At 42.7% G+C, this 27940-nt stretch overlaps 2 protein-coding genes and 1 long non-coding RNA gene across 3 annotated transcripts in view; 1 reads left to right on the forward strand and 2 right to left on the reverse strand.

Annotated features, from left to right (window-relative positions):
• On the reverse strand, positions 1-11875 carry MYADM (myeloid associated differentiation marker). Its single transcript, XM_020792844.3, has 2 exons — positions 11688-11875; positions 1-3192 (listed from the first exon to the last, which is right to left on the reverse strand). The coding sequence occupies exon 2, from the start codon at positions 3183-3185 to the stop codon at positions 2280-2282; it is 906 nt and encodes a 301-aa protein (XP_020648503.1). The 5' UTR covers positions 3186-3192; positions 11688-11875; the 3' UTR covers positions 1-2279.
• LOC110078550 (uncharacterized) overlaps positions 11123-27940 on the forward strand; it is a 26790-nt gene continuing 9972 nt past the window's right edge. The window contains exons 1-2 of the long non-coding RNA XR_013537147.1: positions 11123-11275; positions 14790-14983. This is a non-coding gene — a long non-coding RNA (uncharacterized LOC110078550). The remainder of the gene's footprint in view (positions 11276-14789; positions 14984-27940) is intronic.
• The window catches only part of ODAD1 (outer dynein arm docking complex subunit 1), a 23559-nt gene continuing 16426 nt past the window's right edge, over positions 20808-27940 (reverse strand). Inside the window, exons 10-15 of the mRNA XM_072976756.2 lie at positions 27838-27920; positions 26348-26516; positions 24970-25133; positions 24160-24263; positions 23075-23153; positions 20808-22336 (exon numbers count right to left, since the gene is read on the reverse strand). Of these exons, the coding sequence (XP_072832857.2) occupies positions 22244-22336; positions 23075-23153; positions 24160-24263; positions 24970-25133; positions 26348-26516; positions 27838-27920 (692 nt within the window). The 3' untranslated portion in view covers positions 20808-22243. The remainder of the gene's footprint in view (positions 22337-23074; positions 23154-24159; positions 24264-24969; positions 25134-26347; positions 26517-27837; positions 27921-27940) is intronic.

Genomic DNA, 27940 nt, shown 5'->3' on the forward strand with positions numbered 1-27940 from the left:
TTTATCATGTTATTGTTTTTTATTTTGTACACATATATTTATTTGCATATAAAAACAAAAAAAGCACAAACAACAGCACCACAGTTGCAGGGAGAGGACTCAAGGATAACTGTTGGTGGGGAGAGAAGCATATAGTTCTATCTATGCTGCATGACACTCGGGAATATAAAAAAAAGGCAAATGATGAAAACAAAACGATAAGTTCATTTCTTAAAATATATAAAACTAAAGCCTAGCACTGCATTGATAAGAAAAGAATGGCACTGTCTTTAAGGCACAGTGTGAGGAAACATCACTGCATAATAATCAGACTCTCCCAAACTTGATGCCCCCCAGATGGGTCACACTTTAGCTATGCGTGCTGTGTGCCTATAGGATCTGTACACTGACACATTTGGAAGACACTGGGTTTGAAAGGACTGCTCTTAATTATGTCCCCAAGGAGTATTTTTTAAATACTGTATAAGCAACCAAAGCCAAAAAAGAGGCCAAAAATATAAATTTAACACTTAGTTGAACACACAATATATCTTTTTGCATGCAAGATAAACCAAAACTGAATGTGTCTAAGACACTAATGGCAGGAGGCTTTTTTTAAAACATCCAAAATTAAAAACAAGGTTCTTTGCACATGAATAATACTGCTTTTTGGTAATATGCACTACTTTTAAGAAGAGGTCAGGCAGGTATTTCTAATCCTTATGTCAATCATTGAAGGTCATTATTCCAATGCAGATGCTGTTTCTTCAGTATAGCAATGGTTATATCATTGTCTTTAAGCTCTCTAAGTACAAAAATGTTGTTTTTAACCCCCAATAAAATACTATTGGCTTTCTAAATTCTGTTGGGGGCTACTTCTTAATGTGGACAAGTAAACTGTCCTCCATGATTGAAATTACTGTAAGGGACTAACTATTTTCATGGAAATCATTTGGGGATTCATATGGCTTCCTTTCAGAGACTATTGTCAGCCCAACATGAATATTTTGGCTTTAATCTCTCACTAAGCAGGCATGACTTTTTGCCTTCTGTACATGAATTGTGTCTTCTTGAACTAAAGAATAAATTTTCTCTGGAGGTGGCAATACGAGCTACTCATATTGTGCTACTCCTGTGAAGACCCCATCCATTCAAGGTGGGATCCATTTAAGCAAATGCACTGTATTTTTCCAAAAGATATCTAAATTGATTAATGATTAAGAAATAATTCAGCAAAGCCTTAAAAAGCTTTTTTAAAAAACAAAGAACGCTATTATTTTGCCACGTAAGAAAACTCATTGCCTTTAAGACTCTAACATGGAAGTTGTTTTGTTTTGTAACTATCAGGCATTCAATTAAAGAGGAGTTTTCTAAACTCTTCTCTTCTGCTACCCAAATACACCAAGCAGAAGGTACATACAATGTCCTCCCAGTCCAAGCCTGAGTACCCAGTTTGGTAGAAAAGAAGATAACTCACCGGTGGCTATCTGAATAAAACAGGGGACCTCTTGCCACTGCCATCCCCACTACTTTCCCAGTCCTTGGCTCCCTGTGACTAACAGAAATGCAAGAACCTTAGTGGCAGAGAAAGAGAGCAGTCATGAGAGTCAAAAGATAACAGAAAATGTGGATAGTGAAGGAGCAAATATATGATGGAAAAGAAAAAGGAAGACTGCAAACTTGGTAAGAATTCAGGAAGATGTATGTTCAAATTGAAATGTATTTGTCTAAGAAGTGTAAAGAACGAAGTACCAGGGCATTCTCTTTCATTTAAGAGCAGTCTCCTCTGGTGTATAAACCAGAGGATGATCAATTTAAACAGCACCAACCTTGTCCCCAGTCCCAAATCCTGAAGCTCTTAGTTCACTAGAAAGAACAAAGGTCAAGAATATCTGAAAAGAACATACCCGAGCAATGTATGTAGGGAAAGAGCAGAAGTGAAAAGCTTTGGCATGTAAAAGAAGAGAAGGCTCTGAGCTGGGGATAAGGTGAAAGCGTGAGAGGGAACATAAAAGAAACGTATGGATTAGTGGGAAGGCTGGAGAAAAAAAAGAGTACTTTAACAAAGTAATATTTTTGAAAAGAGATTTCACAGAGCAAGTGCAGAAATGATAGCAGGAGTGACAGGAAAAGGATGGAAGGAGAAAATGTGAGAAAGGAGGAATAACGGAGAGTGGGAAAAGAAGAGGGAAAGACAGCAAAAAGGATAGTTTTTCCTTCCCTTTCTATTGTCATTCAACTCTTTTTCTTGACTTCTTTCCTCTCTCGGCCTGCTCTTCCCTGACCCTTGACACCGCTATCTACTCTTGGATGAATATCAGCCGTGCAGAATACACCAAGTCAGCAAGGTACACCAGTAGATTGATAGCTGTCAGGACAGCAACAACAACCATCTGATCCCAAAAGCAAGTGTAACTTCCTCTACAGTATGGCGGCCGAGAAGGAGTTCCCCCGTGTTTCTTGTCAAAATGGTAGATTGGCCAGATGATGGTGGCCGTTGCATACATAAGCACAGCCAGAAGAGTGTAGCCACTGAGGAACTTGTTGAATGGACAGGGCAGCCAGCCGGTGCATTCGCCAATGCACAAGATGATGACCACCAGTGAGAGGATGAAGCAGATGCAGTACACAGCCACACACCACTTCAGGGCCTCGTGTCTCTCATATGAATTTGAATCACTGATGAAAACAAAGATGATGCAAGCAATGAAAGTCTCCACCACCTTGAGCAGTCCAGGAACGGTGGCCATGTAGCCAGTGACTTCCCCTGGTTTGGCTTTGGTTATGGTGACCTCCGTAGAGTAAGCTAAGAAGGAGAGGCAAGAGAACACTGTGGCAGCAATACGGTATCCACGCTCTTCGCGGCCAAGGTCCTTGTTCTGAATGAAGGTAACTGGGTAGATGATGGAAGCAGAAAGGCACATCAAGGTGGCGTACATGGCAAAGGTGATGGGGAAGTTCTTCCAGGAGACGGGGATGCGGTGCTGAAGGCCAGCAAATTCCACCAGCAAAATGAGAATTGTGACTGCAAAGCAAACACACCAAGAAAACATGCACCAATCGCCATTACGGCCCTGCCAGGCATTCCGGTGAACCACCAGGCTGAAGGTGACACATGTGAAAAGGGCTTCCAGCAAGCGGACAATGCCCAGCTGAGAAGTCAGAGCACTGGTGTTGCCCACGGATTTTGAGCGCGTTACTGGCATTGCAGACCTGGGGAGAAAAATTGAGATAAATAATGCAACCAAGTTAAGATGGGTTGGCTGACAAGGCGCTGAACGTGGTCTTTGAGCATTTGGGTGTAAAACTCACTTCATTCACTGGTTCACTCAAATACTATCTCTTCTTGAAAGTCAGTACAGAGCGGGGATGAGAAACACAGACCTCTAGATGTTCTTGGGCTGCAACTCCCATTAGATATAATCAGTGGAGCAGATTAACGGGAGTTGGAGCCCAACATCAGGAGCAGTGGGAGGCCTTCCAAATGTTGCCGAGCCCCAGCACTCTTCAGCATAGATCTCTGGCCAAGGATAATGGGAATCTATGTGTAACAACTATGTCTAGAGTCCCCCATAACTTCCCCACCTTTTGGTTAGTGTCAAGATAAGACTGATGAAGCTCAGTTAAAATCTCCACCTCAGACATGAGATGAACGCTGGAGAGTCACCATCAGTCAACTTAATGCACCTTGTAGAGCTCTTACAAGAGTAAAAACGGAGGAAAGGAATCACAACTAGTTATGACAGCTCACACTTTAGGAAATGTAGCCTTCAGGAAGAAGAGTTTCTCCATTCAGATGCAGACCAAGCTGAGCTCCTTGGAGTGAAAAATCAGATTTAAATATACTGTGCTAGATTAATCTTTCAACCTATTTCCAATCTGCAACATTCGTTGAATTTACAGGATTGTTGTCCCTTTCTCGTAGTCCTAAGAATTCACACAGTCACTGTGGACAACACTCAAATTCTCTTCACTTTTCCCATCTGCAAAACGGGAACACCAACAATTTGCTCTGATAGCAAATTAAGACACAAGTATCCAACCACTTTGTTCGCACCATTAATTAAACAGAATTTAAAATAATAATCATAACGTGCCGTCAAGTCAATTTTGCCCTATGTTGACCCTTTCCAGGGTTTCTAGGTAGAGAATACTCAGAAGTGGTTTCCCATTCCCTTTTTCTGGGCGCATTCTGAGACTGTGCAGCTGGCCCAAGGCCACACAGGCTGGGTCTCTACTTGCAGAAGGCACAGATGAGGAATCAAACTCTTCCATCTCTGGCTCTGCAGCCAGATACCTAAACCACTGAGCTATTCAGCAAAATTTTAAAAGGTGCCCATTTTAAAATGGTATTTTCCTTAAGCTATTCAAATACTTAGTATTGACTATAAGGCTTGAAGTTTATTGACAAGGCTGTTACCATGAGAACAAAACCAAAACTGAGCTGAACTTCGTATGCAAAAAAAATGCTTCTAAAGGTCTATAGTGCAAAGGAGTGACAGAAAACAGTTCATATATCATCATGAAAGTATATCTACAGAAAGTGCAACAGGAAGTGTAATGAAATGTACAGTGGTGCCTCGCTTAACGAGCGCATCGTTTAACGACGAATCCGCATAGCGATGTGTTTTTTGCGATCGCAAAAGCAATTGCATCACGATGTTTTAAATGGGTAAAAATCGCTTTGCGATGATCGGTAAGCTGTTTCGCTTACCGATTATCGCATAGCAATCTTTTCCCAACAGCTGATCGGCGGTTCCAAAATGGCCACTGGGTAAAAAAATTGCCGCCCACTGTGTTTTCACACGCATTCCTTGCTTACCGGGCAGCGAAAATGGCGGCCGTATGGAGGATTTTCGCATAACGGTGAGTTTTTTGCCCATAGGAACGCATTAAACGTGTTTTAATGCATTCCTATGGGCTTTTTTGTTCCACATAGCAACGATTTTTGCGGAACAGATTATCGTCGCTATGCAGGGCACCACTGTATACCAGTTTACTGTATGGATCAGAATTGTCTCAGGCATGTTCACTGGAGCATGCCTGACACAAATGGATCCCTCTGAAAACAGTGCTATGAAAAAATTCCAGTTATATTGACATATATGTATCCCAGCATACATACAGAATAAAATACTGTGTGGGGGTGGGCGGGCATCCGTGTGGCAGGGTGAGTGAGTGAGTGAGTGTGTGTGTGTGTGTGTGTGTGTGTGTGTGTGTGTGTGTGTGTGTGTGTGTGCATACAGGGGGTAGGCAGGGATGTGTGTATGTGCATGCGTTGGGGTGTGTGCACACGTGTACGCAGACACGCGGATGCGCGCAAGCACATTCCTGTTCCTTCAGCCCTCAAAAATGTTGAAAATATTCTGTGTGGCCCTCACAGTCAAAAGTTTGAAGACCCCTGTATTAAACCCAAAAAGGTTGATTTGATCTAATGGCTATGTTTCTCTATCTTGGGTTAGCTTGTTTACATATGGAGTATGTAGGAGGGCAGAAGCAAACATGGCTGTCCATAAGGGATCTGTATCTGTAGTTCATCTTGCCTCTCGGGCTGCTCCAGTCCAAAGCAACTTCCAGACTCCTCAAGCGTTCTGGAAGATGCAGTCCAAACAATATATCAAGCAATGATTCAGAGCTGTTGAATGGTATTATCATTCAAATCAGAGAGCATCAGCCTCCCGCTATCTGCCCCGCCCAGACTATTTTTGGAAAATAGCAAGATTTTACAGGATGTGGGAGCTTGACTTCACCCATACATGGTCTACTCCTTTAAAAACAACAACAGCAAAGCATTATCTGTACAGATCACTTTAAACAAAGGAAGAGCAGATTACCTAAGATCTCCTGCAACCCAGTGTTATTCAGTGGATAGAGTGATGGGCCTAGGACTCTGAAGATCAGGGTTTGAATTCCCACTCAGCCATGGAAACTGACTGGGAGAGCAGTACTGGTAAAACCACCCTCTTAAATATCTCATTTACCTTGGAAGCCCTATTAGGGTAGCTGTAAGTCAGTTCTGACTTGATGGCACACAACAACAGGATTTTGTGTCGTGTGGAGATTCCCACCTGTTATGCATTCCTTCTCAATTGGGAGGCAAGGGCTTCAAAAAAGAGGAGGGGCCTCATATCATCCCTCTTCTCCATGGGATGAATCAATCATCCCCGCCCCCATTAAGGTACAGCTATTTCATCTTCTGTAGGAGCTCCAGAATTTGCTCTTTTTAAATAACCTAGCAAAAGAAGTCAGGGGATGAGACTAAAAGAATGTGATTGTAACACAAAAAAATGGGTGGTGGGTGGGAGAAACTTGCCCACTCAAACAATTTTTCTTTTCTTTTTTTTCAAAATTGCCCTGATCTCCAGCAGGTATCTGCCCATGGAATGAGACCTACAGATACCTATATGGTCCTTTAATTTGCTTGAATTAAATGGAGCTATTCCTAAAGTAAACCTAGTGTGGGGGGTGTTTTTTAAAAAAATAAAAATAAAATAGGAGCAAGAACTGGAAAGTTCCTGCAAGGTTCTGTTTCAGAATCTTTTTTTAACACAGTAGAGGGGAAGCTATGGCCTACCAGATGTTGCTAGACTACAACTTCCATCAACCCTAGAGAATGGCAAGGAATGATGGGAAGATATGGAGAGGCACACAATCTTCATTACTAGTTCAAGGGAATTTCTCCTCTTCCTTGAAAAAAAATAATATAGTGGTCTAGCACCAACACCACTATTTTTAGATAAATGGGCAAAACCACTTTTTCTTTATATCAGTTTCCTCCATTACCTCTCTTTGTTAAAATTAATTATCTTTCTATGCTACATTATAATTAAAACTCTCTGGCAGCATATGGATTCGTGTTTTATTGAACTGTTGTTTCTTTTGCTTTGAACGGGGAGGAAAAATGAACCATGCAGCTATTTTCTCTTAGAGATGGAACTATGGTACAGAGTATGTATCTGGTGTAAACCTGGAGAGCTAAAACTTTTGAATTGCAGATCCCTCAATCCCACCACCAGCAAAAGTCACAGTGGCTGGGGGATGCTGGAAACTGTTTTAAAAAAACAGTAATCCCCTCCCAGCTCTGCTAAGACATTAACTACAACTGGTATATTAACCATACTCAACAGATTGGCTCATTCTCGTTCACTGGCTGAGCAAATGGCGATTCCTGCAGGTGGAGGGTCCAGACAATATTTCCAATGTGTCAAAAATTAGGCTGTGCCTGGCCAATGGGAGGTTTCCTGCATTTTTTTAAAGCTGTATTGCTGGGGGGGGTGTACTTCCTCATCTGGATTTCCTGCTGTGGCAGAGTTAGAGGCTGGGCCAGTGATGCAGGCTGACAAAGGCGGAAATATTCATATGGGAGGAGTACAGAGTCTTTGCACCATTAGCCATATAAGGAGAAGAGAAAATCCCTCTTTCTCCAAAGTTGGATATTCAGTTTCTCTCGCCCACATGTTCCACTTCTGGACTGAAGAGGGAGAAAAGGTATCTCCAGGGCTCTTATCCCACTGTGCTGTCTTCCTTCTATACCACCTCTTAGCGAGTCATATAGCTTCTCTTTACAAATCCTGAAGCCTGTTTATCTACCGACAAGGATCTGGGAGCCTCTCCTAGCATCTTCAACCCTCCCCCACCTTTTCCCCCCCCAATTTAGATTTCAAAGCTCTTTTTCTGAAGCTTTGAAGAAATAGAGAGAAAGAGAAGAGATGGAAGAAAAGAAGGAGGAAGGCTCTGTGGGAAGGGAGAGGATAATAAAAACAACATGTTTCAATGCCAGCCTAGCATGTCCTATAAATAAATACTTGTGAATTAACCATTCTCTTGGAAGTTTTGGTCCCTACACTGACAGTGTAATTATCTAAACTGTTTTTCTGCATCAAACCACAAGGATTAATTGCCAGTGTAATACTGCCTTGGCTCATCCACATACATATAGCCCCGTTAGTTATTTGGGGCTTGAAAGGAAAAAGGACTCGAAGCAGGAAAAAAAATTCGCTTCTCCTTCTTTTAAATTATATTAGCAGAACATCCTTGCCTGGTTCCCAAAAATAATACTGCCTCTCATCTTTAGTACCTCGGATCCAGTCTGACTCTGGAAGCCAAGAACAAGGTAGCTTGGTTGCCATTTGGATGTCATGCCACCTGGAAAGACCAGGGATCTCTCGATACAGCTAGGCAAGGACCCTGCCTGCAACTCTGGCAAGCTGCTGCCAGTCAGAGTTAGTAACATTGGGTTAGATGGAAGAATAGTTTCCTGCATCCCTAATTCACGGGCCCACATATAAAGGGGTTTTGGAGACAATATTATTTCCACAATTTACAGGAGGAGCTACAATATTCCATTACTATCCCAATGTCCTTATATTCGGAAAACTGAGATGTTATGAGCTGCCAAATTGCATCTGACACATACCTTGAGAAACCTGGTATTTAAGGAGATGTTTTACAGACCCTGACACACCCAGTGTATTTCCATGGCCAAGCAGAGATTTGAAACCAGATCTCCACAATCCTAGTCCTCCACTCTATTTACTATATCCCACTGGTTCTCAGAAAGAAAGAAAAATCAATTCATTTCCTTGTTATGCTGCTTTTCTTACTGATCTGATCCTTTTTCATAAGGTAAGAACCAAACATTTAACCTTCCCTCTCCCGAAGCCTGTAGCAGAACCGTCTAGAAAAAGCAGCTTACAATGTGATACTCTTGCAAGTATGGACGGGATGACTGGCTATTTACTGCCTTAAATTGATTGGCATACTCGCAAGACCGCTGTACAATAATTTACATTAGGTTTTACATGATTACCCCCCACTACTCCAGTCTTGGATGATTAGAAAAGTGGGGAAAAAACATGAAAATGAAAAATAAGTAATCAGAGCCCTTCATATAACATTATCACAATGAGGTAAATCAGAATTATCCTGTCCGTGTGGCACATAAAATGCTGAGGTTGAGAAAACAGCAGTGTATTTACGGTTGGCTGCTTTGAAAAATCATGATGGAAGCAAATACAAAGGGAAATTTAATATTACCCATCATCTGTGGCATTGGCAGAAGGGAGGACAGTTAATAGTATGATGTAGAGTAAATCTTTAGAGGATGCGTAGGCTGAAAGTTTCCCCTTAACTACATAGGATGTTACTGGGAGGGGGGAAAACGTTAGAGAAATGATATAGCTTAGCAACACACTCTGCCTCTCTCTTGAGGGGAAACAACCAGACCACAAAGAGACTTGCACAGCTCAGGATGCAAATAAAACATGCCAGAAGGATGATTTTGTTTCAAGTACAGAGGGCTGCTTGTTAGAAGAGTACCTCTGCTTCAGGCACAGGTGGCAAAATTTACTGATATAGCCAGAGGGTTTGGGGAATTGTAGTCCATAAAAGTAATTCTTAAGAATTTTATCATGTTCTTCAGTAAAACTGTCCCTGTTTATGGCTTTTTAAAGCGAATATATATCAAAACAGAAAGCCTTTGTTGGGTAAGAGTATCATAGAAGGATAAAGCTTGAAATTGTGGATTTAGAGCTTCCAGAGTAGGGCACCTTAAAAGAGTTGGCCATGGTTGTTGTTATTATTATTATTTATTTGATTTATACCCCGCCTATCTGGGCGACTTGTCCACTCTAGGCGGGGCATAAAGGTATGGCATGATCCTGAAGTCATTTCATCTTATCTGATTAACAAAGCAAAATATGTTTCTTTGTTTTCTAAGTAATTTCTTAACTGCAAGTAATGTTGCAATTTGAAAAGTATTGCCCTGGATTTAATTTTATTTATTTATTTATTTATTCAATTTCTACCCCGCCCCTCTAGACAAGGTCTACTCGGGGCGGCTTACAAAAATTAAAACACATTAAAACAATATAGAAGAATAACTAACATAATGCAATTATTATAATTAATATTATCCAAGATGGCAACATTAAGAACCAGAAAAAAGGGGGAAGGAACTTAGGTGACTGGGGGGAAGGTCTGTCTGAATAACCATGTTTTTAGTTGGTTTTTGAACACACCCAGTGAGGGTGCCAGCCGAATTTCAGTGGGAAGGATATAAAAGGATATAAAAATATCCTTTGGTTCAACTAGGTGGCAGGGAAGAGAAGAAGGGAGGGGCATTAAAAATTAGTGTTTCAGGGCATTTGTTGCAAAATCTAGCAGCACAATATTTCTTAATTCCTGAATGGCGTTACTTGAATTGTGTTAGTGCTCACTCAAGTGTCAATTGGGCTTACAATTAATTGTTCTGCTGGTTCACCCCTGCTGGCAAAAATCATTGTCCCAGGTAAGAAGGGAACATTTTATAATTTGAGAGAGAATGCAGCTTGCCTTTTCTTGCTTTGAAGCTGGCAATGTGCGACACCTAACAGGATGTGCTGGCTAGCATAAAATCACCATGGACTAGAATGCTGTGCCAGCTTTAGATAAGGCTGCCAAAGACTCTGGGTGGGTGCCAATGGCCTAAAGAAAGGGTGGGGAACTCGTGCCTCCCCAGAGGGGAGTATAAGCAGTGGTATGGGGAAATTCACATTGCAATCCAGCAATATCTGGAAAGCCACAAGTTGCCCACAACCTTAGTTTAGAATACTGTATATGTGTAGATCTCTACAGCTTTTTAGAGACTTAAGAAACATATGCTCTTACATATGCTACTTCCTCTTCTTAAGCATGACATCCATGATGTTCATGCACATATATACCTACATCTATGATGTTCATGCACATATATACCTCCATATGCAGACACAAGTACCTCATAATCCTCCGTTATTCGCCGTTAATACCCAACTTCTTTCCGTACAAAACCCGTATCACCCACTCAAGGCAAACCTCTCAGGTCTTCTCAACACATGCATTACTGCTACTAATGCAAAGCACTATATTTTACTTTTTTGAAATACTAATTTTTGGACTACAACTCCCACAACCCCCTAGTCAGAAAGACCACTGGGATGAGTCCAAAAAGTACTTTTTTTCTGCAGCTCTGCTCTGCAGAACATTGCAGTAGAGTCCCAGAAGCCTCTAACCTTCCACCTGAATGCCCTCCAGTTGTCTTGGATTTCAACTCCCCAGGATGCCAAAACATTGGCAACGCTGGATGGGGCTGATGGGAATCAAATCCCAAAACACCAGGAAGGAGTGCACCACGCTGGAGAGGACTGCTCTCAGTCTTCCACGTCCCGGTGCTTCTTATCACAACAGCAAAAGCCAACGGTGTGCAGACCATGTTTGCAGAAAGAAAGAAAAAAGAAGTCGTCGAAGGGGGTGTGGCGCCGTAAAACAGCGAAGACAAGTTAGTAGTCTCAGCGCTGCGAACTAATCTAAAACGGGACACGCTCTTCATCTAAAAGTTAACCCCCCCCCCAAGCATTTCGGGAAGCTAAAGTAGACTCCATTTTCCCGAAAGGCACCCCAAACTCGTCATTCTGGCTCCTAACCTTCTAGCCCCTCTCCTCCCTTGACTATCCTGGCTTTGATCCCAGCCTTCCTCGCTCCAATTCTCTAGGGCCCCTGCACTTGCACCCGGTGCAGTTCGGGGGGGGGGGTGTCTCCGGGCTCCCTAAAGCGACCCTTTGGCTTTCACCTGCTGCTGTTTGAATTTTAACTCCTTCGTCACACGCCGCCGCCCCCCGCCACCTCCCTTTGAATTCCTTCTCGCCATGCCTTTCTCTCGTCCAACACCAAAGTGTGTCTCCCTCACTCACCTCGCCTAGTTGCTCCACGGCCGGAGCTCTGCCCTTCCAAAAGCGGGTGACTTTGCGGGGAGCGGCGGGCAGCAAACGGGGACAGCCCGAGAGATGCTTGCTCGGGGTTGGGACGGGAGGGGAGCCGGGTGTGGTCCCTGAGCGAGAGGTAGCGCAAGACTTGGGCCAGGAGAGGGAGGGGGGAAAGGGTGGGGCGGGGGCGGAGACAGGGGGCGGTCGGGGGTGGACGTGGGGGTGGATGACGAGGGATGAGATGCTCGGAGGGCTGAGTCGCGGGTTTGTTATTGCCGTTGCCGGGAGAGAGGAAAATACACAATGGAGGGAGGCCCCCGTCCCTTTCCCATAAGAAGAGCCCCCTGTGACTCCGAGGGGAAGATCCAGCGAGCCGGTCCCCTGCTCCTTTTAGGGCATGTTCGCAAAGCAGAGAGACTCAGAAGCCCCCCCCCCCCTTCCTAACTGCATTATCACCTAGGGGGTCAATGTTCAGATACACTGCCTCTGAAAGTGGAGGATCCACATAGCTTTCCATCATGTTTGAGAGACCTACCCTCCACTTGTTGCTCATTTAAGAAAAACAACAGAAAACAAAAACTGAAGGAAGCTGTCCTTTCACATTAAACTCTTTGCACCTGAAAGGGAGCTTCTGTACATATATTCATGAAAACTTTTACCACATAAAATTTACTCGTAAATAAAAGGCCACCAGGCTCCTTGCCAGTGTTGTTGTAATAAACTAGTATCCTGGCTAAGCTCCTCAAAGCATCTTCACCTCTTGTGGCAGCAAATTCCCTGAACAGGGCCTGGCTCAAGATGCTTTGCTGCCTGAGGTTCAACAGTAAAGGCACCCACCCCCACCACTCCTAAGTCATGGCCTATATAATACTCAATGCCAGCAGTCATTTCTGAGAGAGAGAAAGAGAGAAACCACTGCTTCCCTGTGGGAATAAAAGCAGGATTAACAAAGTGAAGAACTAACAACATGCCGCCCTTTCATGACACCACCAAATCCATTCCCCAAGGAGGTTGCCTCACTGTATCTAATGATAATGCTGGCTCTGATAATTAAGCACCCATATGAGTTGCCAAGAATCTAGTTCTTATTTATATTTTTCTATTTCTTTCCTTTCAAATGCCCTGTTTCTCTAACTTCCAACTGCTATCAAATGCAGAGATGTAGAAGGTGAAAATTGTTTTTCCTGCCATGGAAAGAAAAAGATTGTGGGGGTGTGTGAATGAAGATATTTCTCCTAGATTCCTACATGCTTGGCTGGGCTTGAACCTAAGGAGAGTCTTCTTGTTATATCTCACCTAAGGCCACGCTTACTCAAAGCGTCCTATTTTCAATGGTGGCTGCTGAGCCAGATATTTCTAGAAAGCACATAAGCCACACATAAAGATTTCAGCCCTTCCTCACGCACAATAACTGCCATGTAGGACTATCTTCAGAGTGAGGGACATGAACCTCATCAACTCAGCCTGAAGAAGATTAGAAGTCTTCCTCACAGCTTATCTCACAGGTCTGTTGCATGGATATAATGATGGACGTTGCAGGGTGGTGGACTTGCATGGACCTTTAAGCTCCTGGGATGAAGGAGTGGGATATTAAAGGACACAAAATACACTGCATCAAAGCAGACCTTAGAAAAGTTATTCTGAGGGCTATTATTTATTTATTTATTTACTTATTTAACTTATATGCTGCCCACTCTACCCAAAGGTCTCCGGGCGGCTTACAACAATTAAAATACAATAAAAATAAAACAATTAAAATATATACTCTAAAAATTGCCATCAGGACCCACAGTTGATATTATTTCAACTTCTGGCTGTAACCCTCAAAATCCCCATGCCAACTGATGCTGTGGTCTCAAAAGTCCATCGCCCCCCCCCCCCAAAAAAATTCAGCCCTGAATGATATGTATGTGTTCTATGCTATCAAGTCTGAACTGACCTGTAGCAACCCTAAGAGGGCTTTCAAGGTAAATTAGACATTTAAGGAGTGTTTTTACACCATTGGTTCTTAACCTTTGTTACTCGGATGTTTTTGAACTGCAACTCCCAGAAACCCCAGCCAGCACAGTTGGTGGTGAAGGCTTCTGGGAGTTGCAGTCCAAAACTCCTGAGTAACCCAAGGTTAAGAACCAGTGCACTACACCACACTGGGAACAATGAGATACCAGGTGCCTATTCTATTTAATGGTAATAACTAGGGCAACCCTCAGAACCACAAATCACTTTCAAAAGCTCACTAAACCTAGTAGCCTCAGGTAGCAGATTTTTAAAAAGTCAAATTCTTAACAGTATCGGAAAGAAGTAGATTATAGTAAATGAATGTTTTCACTGACAAAAATGTGTTAGCCTGAAAGGTGCATTGCCAGTTTCTTAGTTCTTCAATTTATTGCATACTATTTTTACTGCCAGGGTGGAGGTACCTGTGGGATCTTTTTTACCTCAGGTGCACAAATAACTTGACTTATTTTCAGTACTGTGGGGCCATTTGTTGTTTTACCACAGGCAGCAAAATGTCAGTGCCCACCCCTTCTCCTAGGTGAGCCAAAGTTCTAGTACTACGCAGGAGAGAAAAAGGTTTTCTACTGCCCCCTTCTTGTATGCACAACATTACTCATTATTTAATTAAAATTTCTAGTGCCTTCCCCTTTTGATAGCTGTTTCCATCTCAGCACAAAAGCTTCCCATCCTCCACCCAATAGATCAGTGTGGCTAATAGTGGCTGCAGCTCTTCCAAGTGTTGGCTTTTATCTTTTAAAAAAATTGCTTTCCCTTAGTGTCTGTGAGCTCTTTGCTCCTAGAAAACAGAGCCACTCCTCTTTGCCCAGACTGAAACACTGTCTAGGCCTCCGCCCACAAGAGTTTCAGGGCAGATCCCATTACAGCAGCCTGGTCTCCTCCTCTTCCTGATTTATTTCCACTGTCCCTCATTGAAAAACAGAGGGTTCTTTCATGGCCAGCCCCTCCTTTTAATTTTGGGTTGTTGTTTTTCTTATAGACGGAGGAAATGAAATACAAATGTCCTCCCTCTGTAAACACAAGAACAAGGAACTGAACAGAATGTCTCTCTCTCTTTTTCTTTCTCTCTTTCAGGCAGTTTACAGGGAGGCAAAAAGAAGGAGCTACCAAATCAAGAAGTCAAATGTAAAATCTGCCATGACCTCATGAGGTGGCTTTTTGGCAAGCTAACTTCAGGGCCCTCCCTTCCCGTGAAAGAAGGTACTACAATCTATGCACAAGCAAATCAAGAAACAGTGTTGTGGTTTTAAATATTGTCTTTCAACGAGGTAAGCCACCTTGGGTCCTTTTTAAGGAGAAAGGCAGGGTAAAAAATATTTTAAATAAATAAATAATATCTTAAAGATTGCCACTGATTTTTATCAGATGCAACTCTAGTTCACACAGCTTTGAAGCATTCTAAAATTTGTAGTTTTTATGATGCCACGAGACCTCCGCTTCTTTCAGCAGAATAGGCTTATAACTCTACTTGTCATTTACTAGAGTTTCTGGGAAGCAAGGGGTGATCAAACCCGTTTAGCCTAGAAGCCAAACTGTCTTTTGGAAAAGATCTATGGTGTGAGGTGCTAAGGGCAGCGACAGAGAAGAAGCTTTCCCATTTGAATATTTCCCCAATAACTGTACAGAATGCTGCTTCATTCAATACACATCGGCTTAGGTCTACTAACAATGTGTGACAGCTATTCAACCTACAAAGCTGTTATTAAGGTAACTATGCTTTCGATTCCTGTCAAAGTACTGGAGTTGACAAGAAGGGACTTGCCATGTCACACTTTTTTCCCTTTCATTGATTTTAAAGGTTCAGGAATCCACTGAGGATGATTGCAAACGTCTGTGGGCAGAAGCAGGGGAGGGTATGTTTGGCTCCATTATATGCGATTGAAGCATCCCACTTCATCCAATGTTCCAGATGTACTAGTGCTTCTGGACTGACTCTCAAGCATCCTCCTGCATGCCTGCGGAACCACATATTGGTTATGCCATAACAGCTTTCTTAGATTCACCAAAAGAATTGTTTCCTCGACATTCTCCCTGAGATATATTGTGTGCAGACAGCAAATTTTGCTTTGTCTTAATGTGGTACTAGTTATATGTTAAAGCCATGTAGGGTGATCTTGTATTTAAAGTGTCACAAAAAAAATCAGGAATCTTAGTTACCTGCATTTGCTTATCTTCTAAGCCACTGCACCACTACCACATTTTTCTAATGACTCCTGTGCTTCCAGCAACTTGCCTGCCACAATCTGCTTCACAACATTCTCTATTCAACACCACTTTCCTCCCAACCCTACAGCCTCGTCTAATTGTATTATCATCATCCTCTTCTAGGACACTGCTGACACCTAATGGTTAACAAACTGCACTGCAGGAAGCCAATTCTCTACAATCCAAGCCCCGCCCTGCCAAATTGATTGCTCCCACACTACAGACCTTTAGTACTGCTGTGACATTGTAATCAAATCAGTATTACAATGGATAGTCTGCAGAGCACCTTAATACAGTGGTGCCTGGCAAGAAGATAAGATGATTTGCTACACAGTGACTTTTTTTGAGCAATGTTTTGCTTCCCAAAACGATTATTCTTATGATATGGGTGATTTTCACTGGACCATGTTTAGGTCCATGCCTCTCAAGACAGTTTTCCCCCCCAAAACCCTGTTTCACAAGACAGTTTTCCCTACCACTTGGAACACATGAATTATCCCAAAAAAGTGTATGCTACTGGCTTTCCAGGGTCTGCCTCCTGGAGAAACACCAGCATACACTATCTCCCCCACTGTTTTAAGACTAAAAAAGTACATCTTATGTAATTTATGTACCCCAACTGAGGAGGAAAAGCCATCCTGCAAAGTATTGCTAATGGGGCAATAATTGCAAATTTAATAATAATAATAATATAATTTATTGTCATTGTAAGTATATACACAGTATACCATACAACGAAATTATTTATTAAATAATAAAGAATGGTAAAAATAGCCACAAACCAAAGAATAAAGCAATTATAAGAAATCATAAACATAATTCCCTTATTGACATAATTTATACAACTGAATTTCCCACATTTAGGGAAATCACAGAGATTAACAATATGCCCCAAGTATAATGGATGATCTCCACTTGAGAAAACCATTTTTATGACATGGTATTTTCACTGGAAAGCATAAGCTAGAATGCCCCTTGTATCTCCTACCCCATTCTGTCCCTGAACTGTCAAAGTCATGGTGATCCCCTGGGTGCACCTCCCACTCAGTACAGGGCTGCATAGCCCCAGTCCTGCCAGAGGCCAAGAGAGCTCCTTGGTGTTTTGGGATAAAGTATTAGCATATGCTAATTGTGAGTGGAACACCTAGCATTAACTATGTGTTCCTCCCATAATCCTCTAGTGGATAGGTATTAGCATATGCTAATACCTCTGCACTAGAGGATTGTGGGAGGAACACTAAGCCCCTGATGGGGGTCCCACAGGGCACCCCAAAACACTGAGGAGCTCTCTTGGCCTCTAGCAGGACTGGGGCCATGCAGCCCTATACTGAGTGGGAGATGTAGCCAGGGGGTCACCATGACTTGGGAGGTTAGGGGACAGAATGAGGTAAGAGATGCAAGGGGCATTCTACTTCATATTTCCCAGGAGAAGTGCTGGGTCATAAAAATGGTTTTCCCAGAGGGAAAAAAGCATCTATTATATTTGTGGTGTGTTGCTGATCCCTGTGATTTCTGGACCGTTGGGGAGCTTAATTGCATAATTTTTATTAATGGGAGATTGTTATAATTAACCCTGGTTTTTCTAAATTCCTTTCCATCTTTATTTTTCCTTGTTGGCATCTATTTCAAAGGTAGCATATCCTGATGATGTTTTGTACTCCATTCTTTCTCTTTTTTTTTCCTCTGTGGTAAAGGAACAGGGCAAAAGGACTTACCATTATCAGGAGCCAGGGGCTGCTTTGACTCCTTTTATCCTCTTTCTTTGTTGCTGGAGTAAGGCCATCTGAGACCCTTTGAATTTTCAAAGGCAGTGCAGGTGAGGGGATTGCTTTTCCCCAACGTTGTATGGGAAACTGTGTTTTGCAAGAGATGTCTTTGTCTTGGACCGCATTAAATAGATTTCAATGCATTCCAATTGGGAACTGGGTTTCACAAGACGTTTTCGCAAGACAGCTATTTCCATGGAACAAATTAAAAGCCCCAATTGTTTTGCGAGGCACCACTTACAATGTTTTATTAAACCAAAAAACACTTCCTTATGGCCAAGATTTTTTTGTTTTTTCTAGAAATATCCCACAGCTTAGAAAAGTTACTTTTTTACAGCAATCCTTAAAGAAATCCTTAAAATTCCCAACAGCGAGACTTGGAATTGTAGTACCAAAAAACACACAAACTTTTCCCAACTATGCAGTGTATAATTGAGCACAGGGGCCCTGCAGTGTCATTTCCAAATTCAGTTCTCCCCCTCCCCACCCCCTATTTAAATCATTTCCAGTTCAGCAAGGCTGGAAAAGTAATAATAAACTGCCCTTGTATTAGTCTTCACCTGTTGTCAGAGGGCACTGCTTTAAGCAATCTCTTAGCCTTCCGCTCCCTGCCCCACCCCCCACATAAGACTGTGAGTTAATAAATGATAGCAGTTCTAGGGTGGGGGGAGGCTAGTATGCAAGCCGTCTTCTTTAATATAAGAACATAAGAAGAGCCCTGCTGGATCAGGCCAAAGGCCCATCTAGTCCAGCTTCCTGTATCTCACGATGGCTCCACCAGATGCCTCTGGGAGCACACAAGACAACTAGATACCTGTTCTCCTGATATCCCTTCCCTGCATCTGGCATTTTGAAGAACCATCCTTTTAAGCCTGGAGATTATACATCCCCATCATGGCTTGTAACCTGCAACGGACTTTTCCTCCAGAAATTTGTCCAATCCCCTTTTAAAGGCATCTAGGCCAGATGTCATCACCACATCCTGTGGCAAGGAGTTCCACAGACTAACAACACACTGAATAATGAAATTGTTTCTTTTGTCTGTTCTCACTCTCCCAACACTCAATTTGAAAGGATGCCCCCTGGTTCTAGTATTGTGTGAGAGGGAAAAGAGCTTCCCTCTATCCACTTTAGCCATCCCTTGCATAATTTTATATGTCTCAATCATGTCCCCCCTCAGGCGCCTTTTCTCTAGAGTAAAGAGTGCCAAACTCTATAGCTTTTCCTCATAAGGGAGGTGCCCCAGCGCAGTAATCATCTTAGTCACTCTTTTCTGCATCTTTTCTAGTTCCACTATGTCTTTATTTTTTAGTTGCGGTGACCAAAACTGTACGCAACTGACCACAAACTATACTCCAAGGTGCGGCCTTACCAGAGTTTTGTACAATGACATTATAATGCTGGCTGTTTTATTTTCAATCAACTTTTTAATGACACCTAGCACGGAATTGGCCTTCTTCACTGCCGCCGCTCACTGGGTTGACACTTTCATCAAGCTGTCCACCAGCACACGAAGATCGCTTTCCTGATCCACCACAGATGGCTCAGAACCCATTAGCTTAGAGGTCTCCAACCCCCGGTCCATGGCCCGGTATCAGTCCATGGCCTGAGCCGGACTGGGCCACCGAGACAAACCTCCCACTCCCACCCACGCAGTTCTGTTTGTGCCTGCATGCACACTCCAGCATGCCTGTGTGAGCGCTGCACTGCCATTTGCACATGCGCACGAGCGTGGAGGTGCCCGCCTTCCCCAGCCGGTCCGCGGACTGAAAAAGGTTGGGGATTGCTGCATTAGCTGATAACTAAAATTTTGATATTTTTGCCCCAATGTGCATTACTTTACATTTTCTTATATTGAAACACAATTGCCATTTTGCCATCCATTCTTCCAGTTTGGAGAGATCCTTCTGGAGCTCTTCACAATCTGTTCTGGTCTTCACCACCCAGAAAAGTTTCATGTTATCTGCAAACTTGGCCACCTCACTGCTTATCCCCGTCTCCAGGTCATTGATGAACAGGTTGAAAAGCAATGGTCCCAGGACAGATCCCTGGAGAACACCGTTCTTCACCTCGCTCCACTGTGAAAATTTCCCATTGACACCTACTCTCTGTTTCCTGGTTCTCAACCAATTCTCAATCCATAAGAGGACCTGCCCCCTTATCCCGACTGTGGAGTTTTCTCAGCAGCCTTTGGTGAGGGACCATGTCAAACGCCTTCTTTGTATGCCATACTTTAAGATTCAGTACTGCAATTAGAAGTAATGGCTCAGCTCTGCCAGAGGTATGAAGATCAAGTATTGCTACTGTTGCACTCTTAACTACAGCAATCATTTTCCAGCTATAGACTCATAGAATAAGTGAGTTAAAAGGGTCCTATAAGGCCATCAAGTCCAACTCCTGTTCAATGCAGGAATCCAAATTAAAGCAGATCTGACAAATGGTTGTCCAATTTTCTCTTGAATGCCTCCAGCACCAGAGTGTTCCATCCCCTCCTGAAGTAATTGGTTTCATTGTTATGCTGCTCTAATAGTTTAAGAAGTTTTTTCCTGATATTCTGCTTAAATCTGGTTTTCTTTAGCTTGAGCCTATTATGTGTCTTGCACTCTGCAATGATCAAGAACAGATCCTTCCCCTCCGCTGTATGGCTACCATTTAAGTATTTGAAAAGTGCTATCCTATTTCCTTTCAGTCTTCTTTTCTCAAGGCTAAACATGCCCAATCCTTTTACTCTTTCCTCATAGAGCTTGGTTTACAATCTGCTGATGATCCTTGTTGCCCTCTTCTGAACTTATTCCAGTTTGTTGGTATCCTTCTTAAAAGTGTGGTGGCCAGAACTGGACACAGTACTCTAGATGAGGCCTAAGCAGTGCCAAATAAAGAGGAACTAGTACCTCATGGGATTTGGAAACTATACAGTACTTCTGTTAATGCAGCCTAAAATAGCATTTGCCTTTTTTGCAGCCACATCATACTCTGGGCTCAACAATTTCAAGATGCTTCTCATTTATAGTATTACTGAGCTCCTCATGCCAGCGCACTTCTACAAACCTGACCTCTACTTAGTTCCCTGGACCCCATTCTCTTTTCCACCCCACTCAATTATCAGAAGCCAGCCATCGAATTGCCAGTTAAACATTTTAATAATCTATTTTCCAGTTTACACTGATAATTAAAAGAAAGGTGAGACAGTCTCTTTCACCTGTTACAAGGACTGTGAATGTAGTGCCCCATTTGGCGTGAGGCCCCACTTCTATACCTTCCTATGTCAAACAACCCCCATATTTCACACCCATGGGAGTAGCAAGATTGAAAGTATACCTCTGTGTTCATTCACTGAAACTATCAAGACTGTTTTCATGATGATCATTTTTGGGAGAAGAATTGTATTGCCCAGGAGTCTATCCTTAGACATTGGGGAAAGACTGCAACAGGAGCACCATAGGAGAGTGTAGAGCAAGGGTGGGGTGGGGGAATTATTGTGAGGATCTCATCCGTGATGGGAAAAAAATAATTTAAAAAATCCACCCTTACACTAAATGAAGGGCAAAAAAAAAAAAAAAAAAAAAAAAAAAACCAACCACAGAGGAAACTGCCTCTCACATGTATACCAGGAAGGGTGGTGTTTTCGTGTATATTTTCACATGTAGCCTTCAAAATTTCACATACATCACTCATGAGGCTGCAGCTCATGGTAGTAAACAGCTGTGGGTAGGACTTGCTCAACTTCATATAAAATTCCCACATGGTCAAAGCCACATTCTTTCTGAGGAATATGCTAGTAGTGTGGTTTTTAAAAAGAGGGAAGAAAACCAAGAATGCATTGCCAAATATTCTAAACATATTCAACAGAACCCTCTGGGGCCCCAACTGCTCTTTCTGAGAATGAATAAGACTTTCCTGTTCTGGAGGCTTCAGCAAGTCATAGCAGGAGGGAGCTAAAAATGTCATTTTTCTGACACAAGGTGGTTGTTAGGGAGACAGTGAATTTTAGTCATCCCCTTCTCATCCAACCGTGGCCTGTTTTAGAATCAGAGAGGTGGACACTCTTGTCCAGATGAATACCGGACATTCCTCCTTATTAGACTAGAGACCCACAAGAAAACCTCCCTTTATATGAGAGGCTACATGCAGGCATACCATTACTATAGTTAAAGTGTTTTCAGATACATCTCTCCTTAGGTTCTGGAGTCAAGGAGCTTAAGGGCAGTGTGTGAGTGAAGAGCTGTGTTAATATACAGGCTGTGAGTTAGGTATTTTTGACACAGTATATCTGTCTTGATCAAATGAGCAGCCAAGAAGGGGAACACTTCACCAGCAGGAGGAAGGTCTTCCAGAATCCATAGCAGAGTGAGGTTCCTGCAGAGTGAAAGCTATGTCCAGGAACGCTAATCCTCCAAAGCAAGAATAAGGCTGCTGCAGAAGACACTGGTGTTAAGGGCGATGAAGTGAGAGGGCCACATAGTAACACAGTTCTGCCAGTGTTGGCATGGTATCTGTCTTCTGCATGGCATGGGACAGGCTGCAAATGCATTCCTACTCAAATCAAGAGGATAGATATTACTTTTTGCTTGCAGCTGACCCAGAATGTATAGTTGCTGCTTCAGAATGCAAGTGTTTCTTTAGGGATAGTGCTCCTGCTTTACTTAGGACCTGGAGGGGGGAGAAGATAAATTCATATTGTTATTTTCAGGTAAAAAATTAGTAACACAACAAGTGCTCCCTGCACCCCGCCCCCACATTTATAGAGAACGCCTTGTGGAAGGTTTACAGCACTATTTGGTAGGATGTCATATATATGTGGACAGATAGATAAAAGTCCCAAATGAAAATACTTGGATCAGTGGAGAACCTCTCTCTCCCTCCCTCTCTCTCTCTCTCAATCTTCCCAGATGCTTTGAATAACAACACCCACAAGTCCTTGCTGTTGACCACACTGGGTATAACTTCTGGGAACTGAAGTCTGAAACATCTGGATGGCCAAAGGAGTCACATTGTCTAGTCCAGTGGTTCCCAACACTGAATCCCCAGATGTTCTTGGACTACAACTCCCAGAAATCCTGGCCAGCACAACTAGTGCTGAAGGCTTGTGGGAGTTTCAGTCCAAGAACACCTGGGGACTCTAACTTGAGACAAGATCACCCAAACTGCACATCCAGCAGCCTCCATGAGGTTGATCCTTTCCTAAAAGAAAGCACAGTCATACCTGCACCTTGTTTTAGCACTCGCCCCATCCCATTTCACTCATATGGTTCCACCAAGAAGGGATTTTGCAGCCCACATGGTATCTAGGGAGGTGGAAAACTACCCCGAGACCATCTGAAATTGCCCTCCCCTGCTCTACATTCCTCACAAGAGAGCACATAAACCCTCTCCATCCCTTGAACATACATCTTTCAGTACTTTTTCTTTCAGCTCCTCGTGTGTCAAAGGTCTCTGGTCTTCTTCAGCAATTGGCTCATGGCCAGGCCTGTGAAGGGAATGAAAGAACTAGATGGTGAAAAATAAAGAGGCCCCTATGCATGAACACCTACAAGCCAGTCCTTTCAAAAACAGATTGCTGCTGTTTTGTATTATTTAAATAACACAACATTTGAAATCCTTAATAGCCCTTGAATGCTGCTCCCACATTCCTCTGAAGAGTTCATTTCTGAGGAAAGCTAAACTTTTTAAATTAACTAGCCACTGAATAAAAAGCTTTTATTTCAGAATGCATTTGGCTCTCTGTGATTTTATATTTCATTACTGCAGTTAATGACTGCAACTCCTGTTGCCTTTTCCTGTTTTGCACAGACTTGCTGGATATGACTTTGCTTTTAATATCTGACCTCCTTTAAGACAAAGATGTGGATACAAATTGTACCCAAAATTCCTAACTATATGACATTCCCCTTAAAAATCTGCAGAGTATTTACGTGGATTCTTTTGCTCTCTCATTTCTCCAAGTGAAATGGTTACATTTAATTAGTGGTAATCTGCCATTAATTGTGAAGCCATTCTGGCTTTATTGCTAGAGCTATGCAAGAGCTATACAACCACTGTATGAAAACTATCAGCCAAGGCCCACCAATGAGACAAAGAGCTGGAAATTGGTCAATTCCCTCCCCACAAGTAAAAAAGCAAACCCTGAAACTTGAAATTGACATCTAAAACTTACTAAGGTAGGCAAAGGTGAATGAAGATATAGAAGTTACTCCAAAGGTGGACCCTTCCTTTGAGGCCAATGTAGTTTCTGCTCAGAGAATAAAATCCAGAGTTGCAGTACCCCCAAGAAACAGGTGTCCAGTCCTGGACATTGACTGATACCTCATCTTTGGTCCCATCACTCGATTACTCTTCCCATCAAGACATTTCTACTAATATTCAAATCAAAGTGATCTGCCTGGAACTTAGATTGGGGCACTCAGAACACAGTTCTGGCAGGACATCTTAATATACAGACAAGTGCATGTTGGGGATCAGGCACCTCTCCTTACCCAGCAGTAGGTGGCCGGAGGTGAATGGGTTGTGGTCGAGTCTCAGGTGTCTGGCCCAAGAGGAGCTGTGCTGTCTCCACTGTATCATAGGGACGGTCTTGCTCCTGAAAAGGGACAAAATAGAGAATTACAAAGCAGGGGCTTATTGTTGTCATTCCATAATGATTTAAACTAAAAGAGGCCTACCCTATAGAAATGTGCCACTAATAGTTTTGATCAATACTTTTTCTACTAGGTCAAAACTGAATGGAAAATACAGACATAAACAATTCTAACTAAATATCCCTAAAATATTGGCTTCAATATTTTTACAGAGTTCCTAACTTACATCATGATAAATGGATTTGAAAGAAATAAAACATGTAAAAGGTTACAGTACAGCAAATAAGGCCTGGAAAGCAAAAGTAACATTAAGCTTTCAAGCACTGTGGGTTCCGTTGCTTCGTTCCAGAGTACAGTAATCCTTTTCCTACAATGGGGCAGTTAGAAAACACATGAAATGTTACACTGGAATGGAAAAATCTACTCAAATGTTCTTTAAGAGACCTCTGCAGGCAGGCTCTGTCCAGCAGCTGCGGTCCCATATTTGTGCTACATGGGTTTTCCGGCCCAATAAAACATTCTCCATATGTTAATTACAGCAATATGACTAGGCTGAATATCCTGGGAAAAGCCAGGCAAAGGCTGTATCTGCCTGTCCTGTGAGCGCTGGGGGGGACAGGGACTTTTCTCCACAACAAACAAACTGAAAACAGGAAAACCTGCTGTCCAGCCATAATAGTTGTTTCTTGCCCATCCAAGTTTGCATACCTCAGCAAGCGAGAAGGAGTACATAGTCAAAAGATCGTTGGCCTTTTGTTCAATCAAGCCTAGGTAGATGGCAACATTCTCATCACGGGCGGTCGTCGTCCCCCCCAACATGTTCTCCAGTGCTGAGTGATCACACTGAAGCTTCCAAAAGAGAGACTCGATTGCTTTGAAAGAAGAAGAGAATGCGACGTAAGTAAGTCTCGGCCCACAAAACATGTGGCTCCAACCACGGATTTCCACTCCGTCTCCAAACACCACGGAACTCTTGGGAGCCACCCCAAATTGCCCTAATGAACAAAGGCCTTTCATAAATGTTAAATGCTGTGGAAAATATTCTTTCAAAGCCATCTTCCACTGGCCAGCATCCAATCCATCTTGTGAACAGGAATTCCACGAGGCCAGCTGCAGTCAGGTGATGGTTTGGTTGGCTTGTTTTCCTGAAGAGTTGGAAGCAATTTCAAAGAAGGCTACAACAAGAGACACACAAAGGCTCTGAAACCACTTAAGACCTTTCTTAAAAATGCTACCATCTGTATCCAGCCTTAATTACACATTGCACATATCTCCTTTTCTTTATCCCGAGATTATTGCCGACCAGTTTCAATGGATGAGCCCAAGTCCTCTCATTTCAGGAAAATGAAATGTTTGTTTGCTTTAATTTGGTTTTTTGTTTTGTTTTGTTTTTTTGCTCTCTCTCCCTGAAGTCTCTCTTCAGATCAGGCATGAACAACCTATTGACATTTGTATGTTGATGGACTAAAATGTCCATCATGCCCAATGCTTTATCGGGCTCATCAATGCAGTTCATCAAGAACAGGAGGGCTCCCACTTGCCCATCCCTCCTAAAACCCTCCTGTGTTTAAGCACTGGAAACCCCTCTCCGCAATGTGCCAATGCGCTACAAGACCAGTGGTCTCTGTGACCATTCTGGTCTCTAAACCCAGATGATCTCACTAGCCAGTCATATTGTGCTTCAGCAAATAGTCCTCTGGCTGCATCAGGCCCAAGAGACATTTCCAGTCCAGATCCGAGTCCCTTTTCTCCATTTCCCTCTCTGTCCCTTCTCCTTCTATGACCAATTCCACTTTTTGGTCAAAGTCAAGTTTGTAAGCCTTAAGAATGCAGAGGAAAGCTTCCAATAGGTTTGAAACCCTCTCTTTCTAATTCTCTAGACCAGTGATCCCCAACCTTGGGCCTCCAGATGTTCTTGGACTACAACTTCCAGAAACCTTCACCACCACCTCTGCTGGCCAGGATTTCTGGGAGTTGAAGACCAAGAACATCTGGAAGCCCAAGGTTGGGGACCACTGCTCTAAACCAGCAGTGCTGCCCCCTCAGGTAAAAATGCCTTTTCTCGCATCTTCCAGTCTTTACTTACCATTTTTGAACTGGTCCCAGATTTTCTGGATAGCCTTAAGTTTAAGCGCAGTCTGGTTCCCCTGTTTTACAATTTCTTCCTGCTGTGCCTCAGCCTCCTGTAGTCGTGATAGCTGCTCCATCTCCTTCTGGTTTTCCTGCTTTCGAACCTCCTCGATCTCACGGCAGAGCTGAAAGAGTCATAGAATCATAAAATAGTGAAGTTGGAAGGGGCCTAAAAGGCCATCAAGTCCAACCCCCTGCTCGATGCAGAAATACAGTGGATGAAAATGAGAATGGGCAAGTCTTTTATTTGTTCCAAAGAAGGCAGCAGGAAGAAAAAAAAGATTTACAAGTAAAATATATAATTTCTGGCTGCAAGGATAGGCATGGTGTGAAAGCATCTTGTGGGAAAACCAATACTTTAGGAATAATACTCTGCTAGGCCATCTCAAGATAGACAGGAGGCAGATATAGACAAAGTGACAGTTTTGCAATTAGAAGTGGAGCTGCCTTAGTAAGTTAAGAATGTTTGGCAGCATCCGACTGGACTCTCACCTCTATAAATTACAAATTAGCTTTCCTTTATTTGATGACTGTTTATCAGGGGACAAACAAGAAGCTTTGTTTTCACACTGATTATGCAAACACAGCACCGTGCTATCTTATCTGTTTCTCTCCAGAGTCTATACAGTGGCCATGTGTCATTTGAGGAGCAGATCCCTACAAATCACACTCCTAGTTCAGGCTGCTTCTGCATTTCTGTGCTGAATAAGGAACTGAGAGTCTAGAAACAAACTTCAGCCAAAGTCAGCAGGATGGAGTCACAATAACTATTTTTGTAACAACTTTAGAGGCCTTAGAGTATGTCCAAGAAATGAAACTAGGACAGGCTTTTAAAGGTGAAAATTGTGACCAGGAGGAAAGAGAAGAAACACAGAACTCCAGCCCATAACCATTAGAAACCTTTCTCAGTCTTTTTGGTTCCCATTATTTCATCAGGCACTGCCTATGCCAGGGATGGGGAATTTTTGTCAGTTGCATTCCAAATCCCAGAAGCCCCAAACATCACAGCCAATAGTAAAGGATTGTGGATAATATAGTCCAAAACATCTGGAAGGCCAGAGACTCCCAGCTCCTGGTTTACATATCATTTATCTCAGAGCCTTGATAGAAATATGTTGCTTTGTTTTTAAAATGGAAGCTATGATTTGCAATACACTCAGATAGCTACACCCCAGCCCAGAAACAGGCTGCGTTTCCACTACCCTCTGCAAAACTGCTGAAAAGGTTTTAGGTTCCACTTTCCTGATGTTGCTTCCCCATTTTCAGGGATGGACTGGAGAGTTAAGCCAGATTCTATTACCCTTTTTCTGATTTTATTTCTTGTAGAAACTGGACACAAAGTTACCGGTGAAGAATCAAAGGCAACCATTACATATCCAAAAAAGGATTGCATATCCCCTCTTTGAAACATACAAACTACTCCCAAGGTTATGCCCCTTCACTGACCTCACTGATATGTTCCCACAGCTGCTCCTTTTGATTGTTCTGCTCATTAACATAGTTGAACTGAGCAAAGTTATGTTCCTCCCCTAAAGAGGAAAGAAAAAAA

This window comes from Pogona vitticeps, chromosome 6 (genome assembly GCF_051106095.1).
Source record: "Pogona vitticeps strain Pit_001003342236 chromosome 6, PviZW2.1, whole genome shotgun sequence".
Classification (NCBI taxonomy): domain Eukaryota; kingdom Metazoa; phylum Chordata; class Lepidosauria; order Squamata; family Agamidae; genus Pogona; species Pogona vitticeps.

Coding starts and splice junctions, on each gene's coding strand:
- MYADM (XM_020792844.3), bottom strand. CDS start 3,185: ATGCCAGTAACGCGCTCAAAATCCGTGGGCAACACCAGTGCTCTGACT.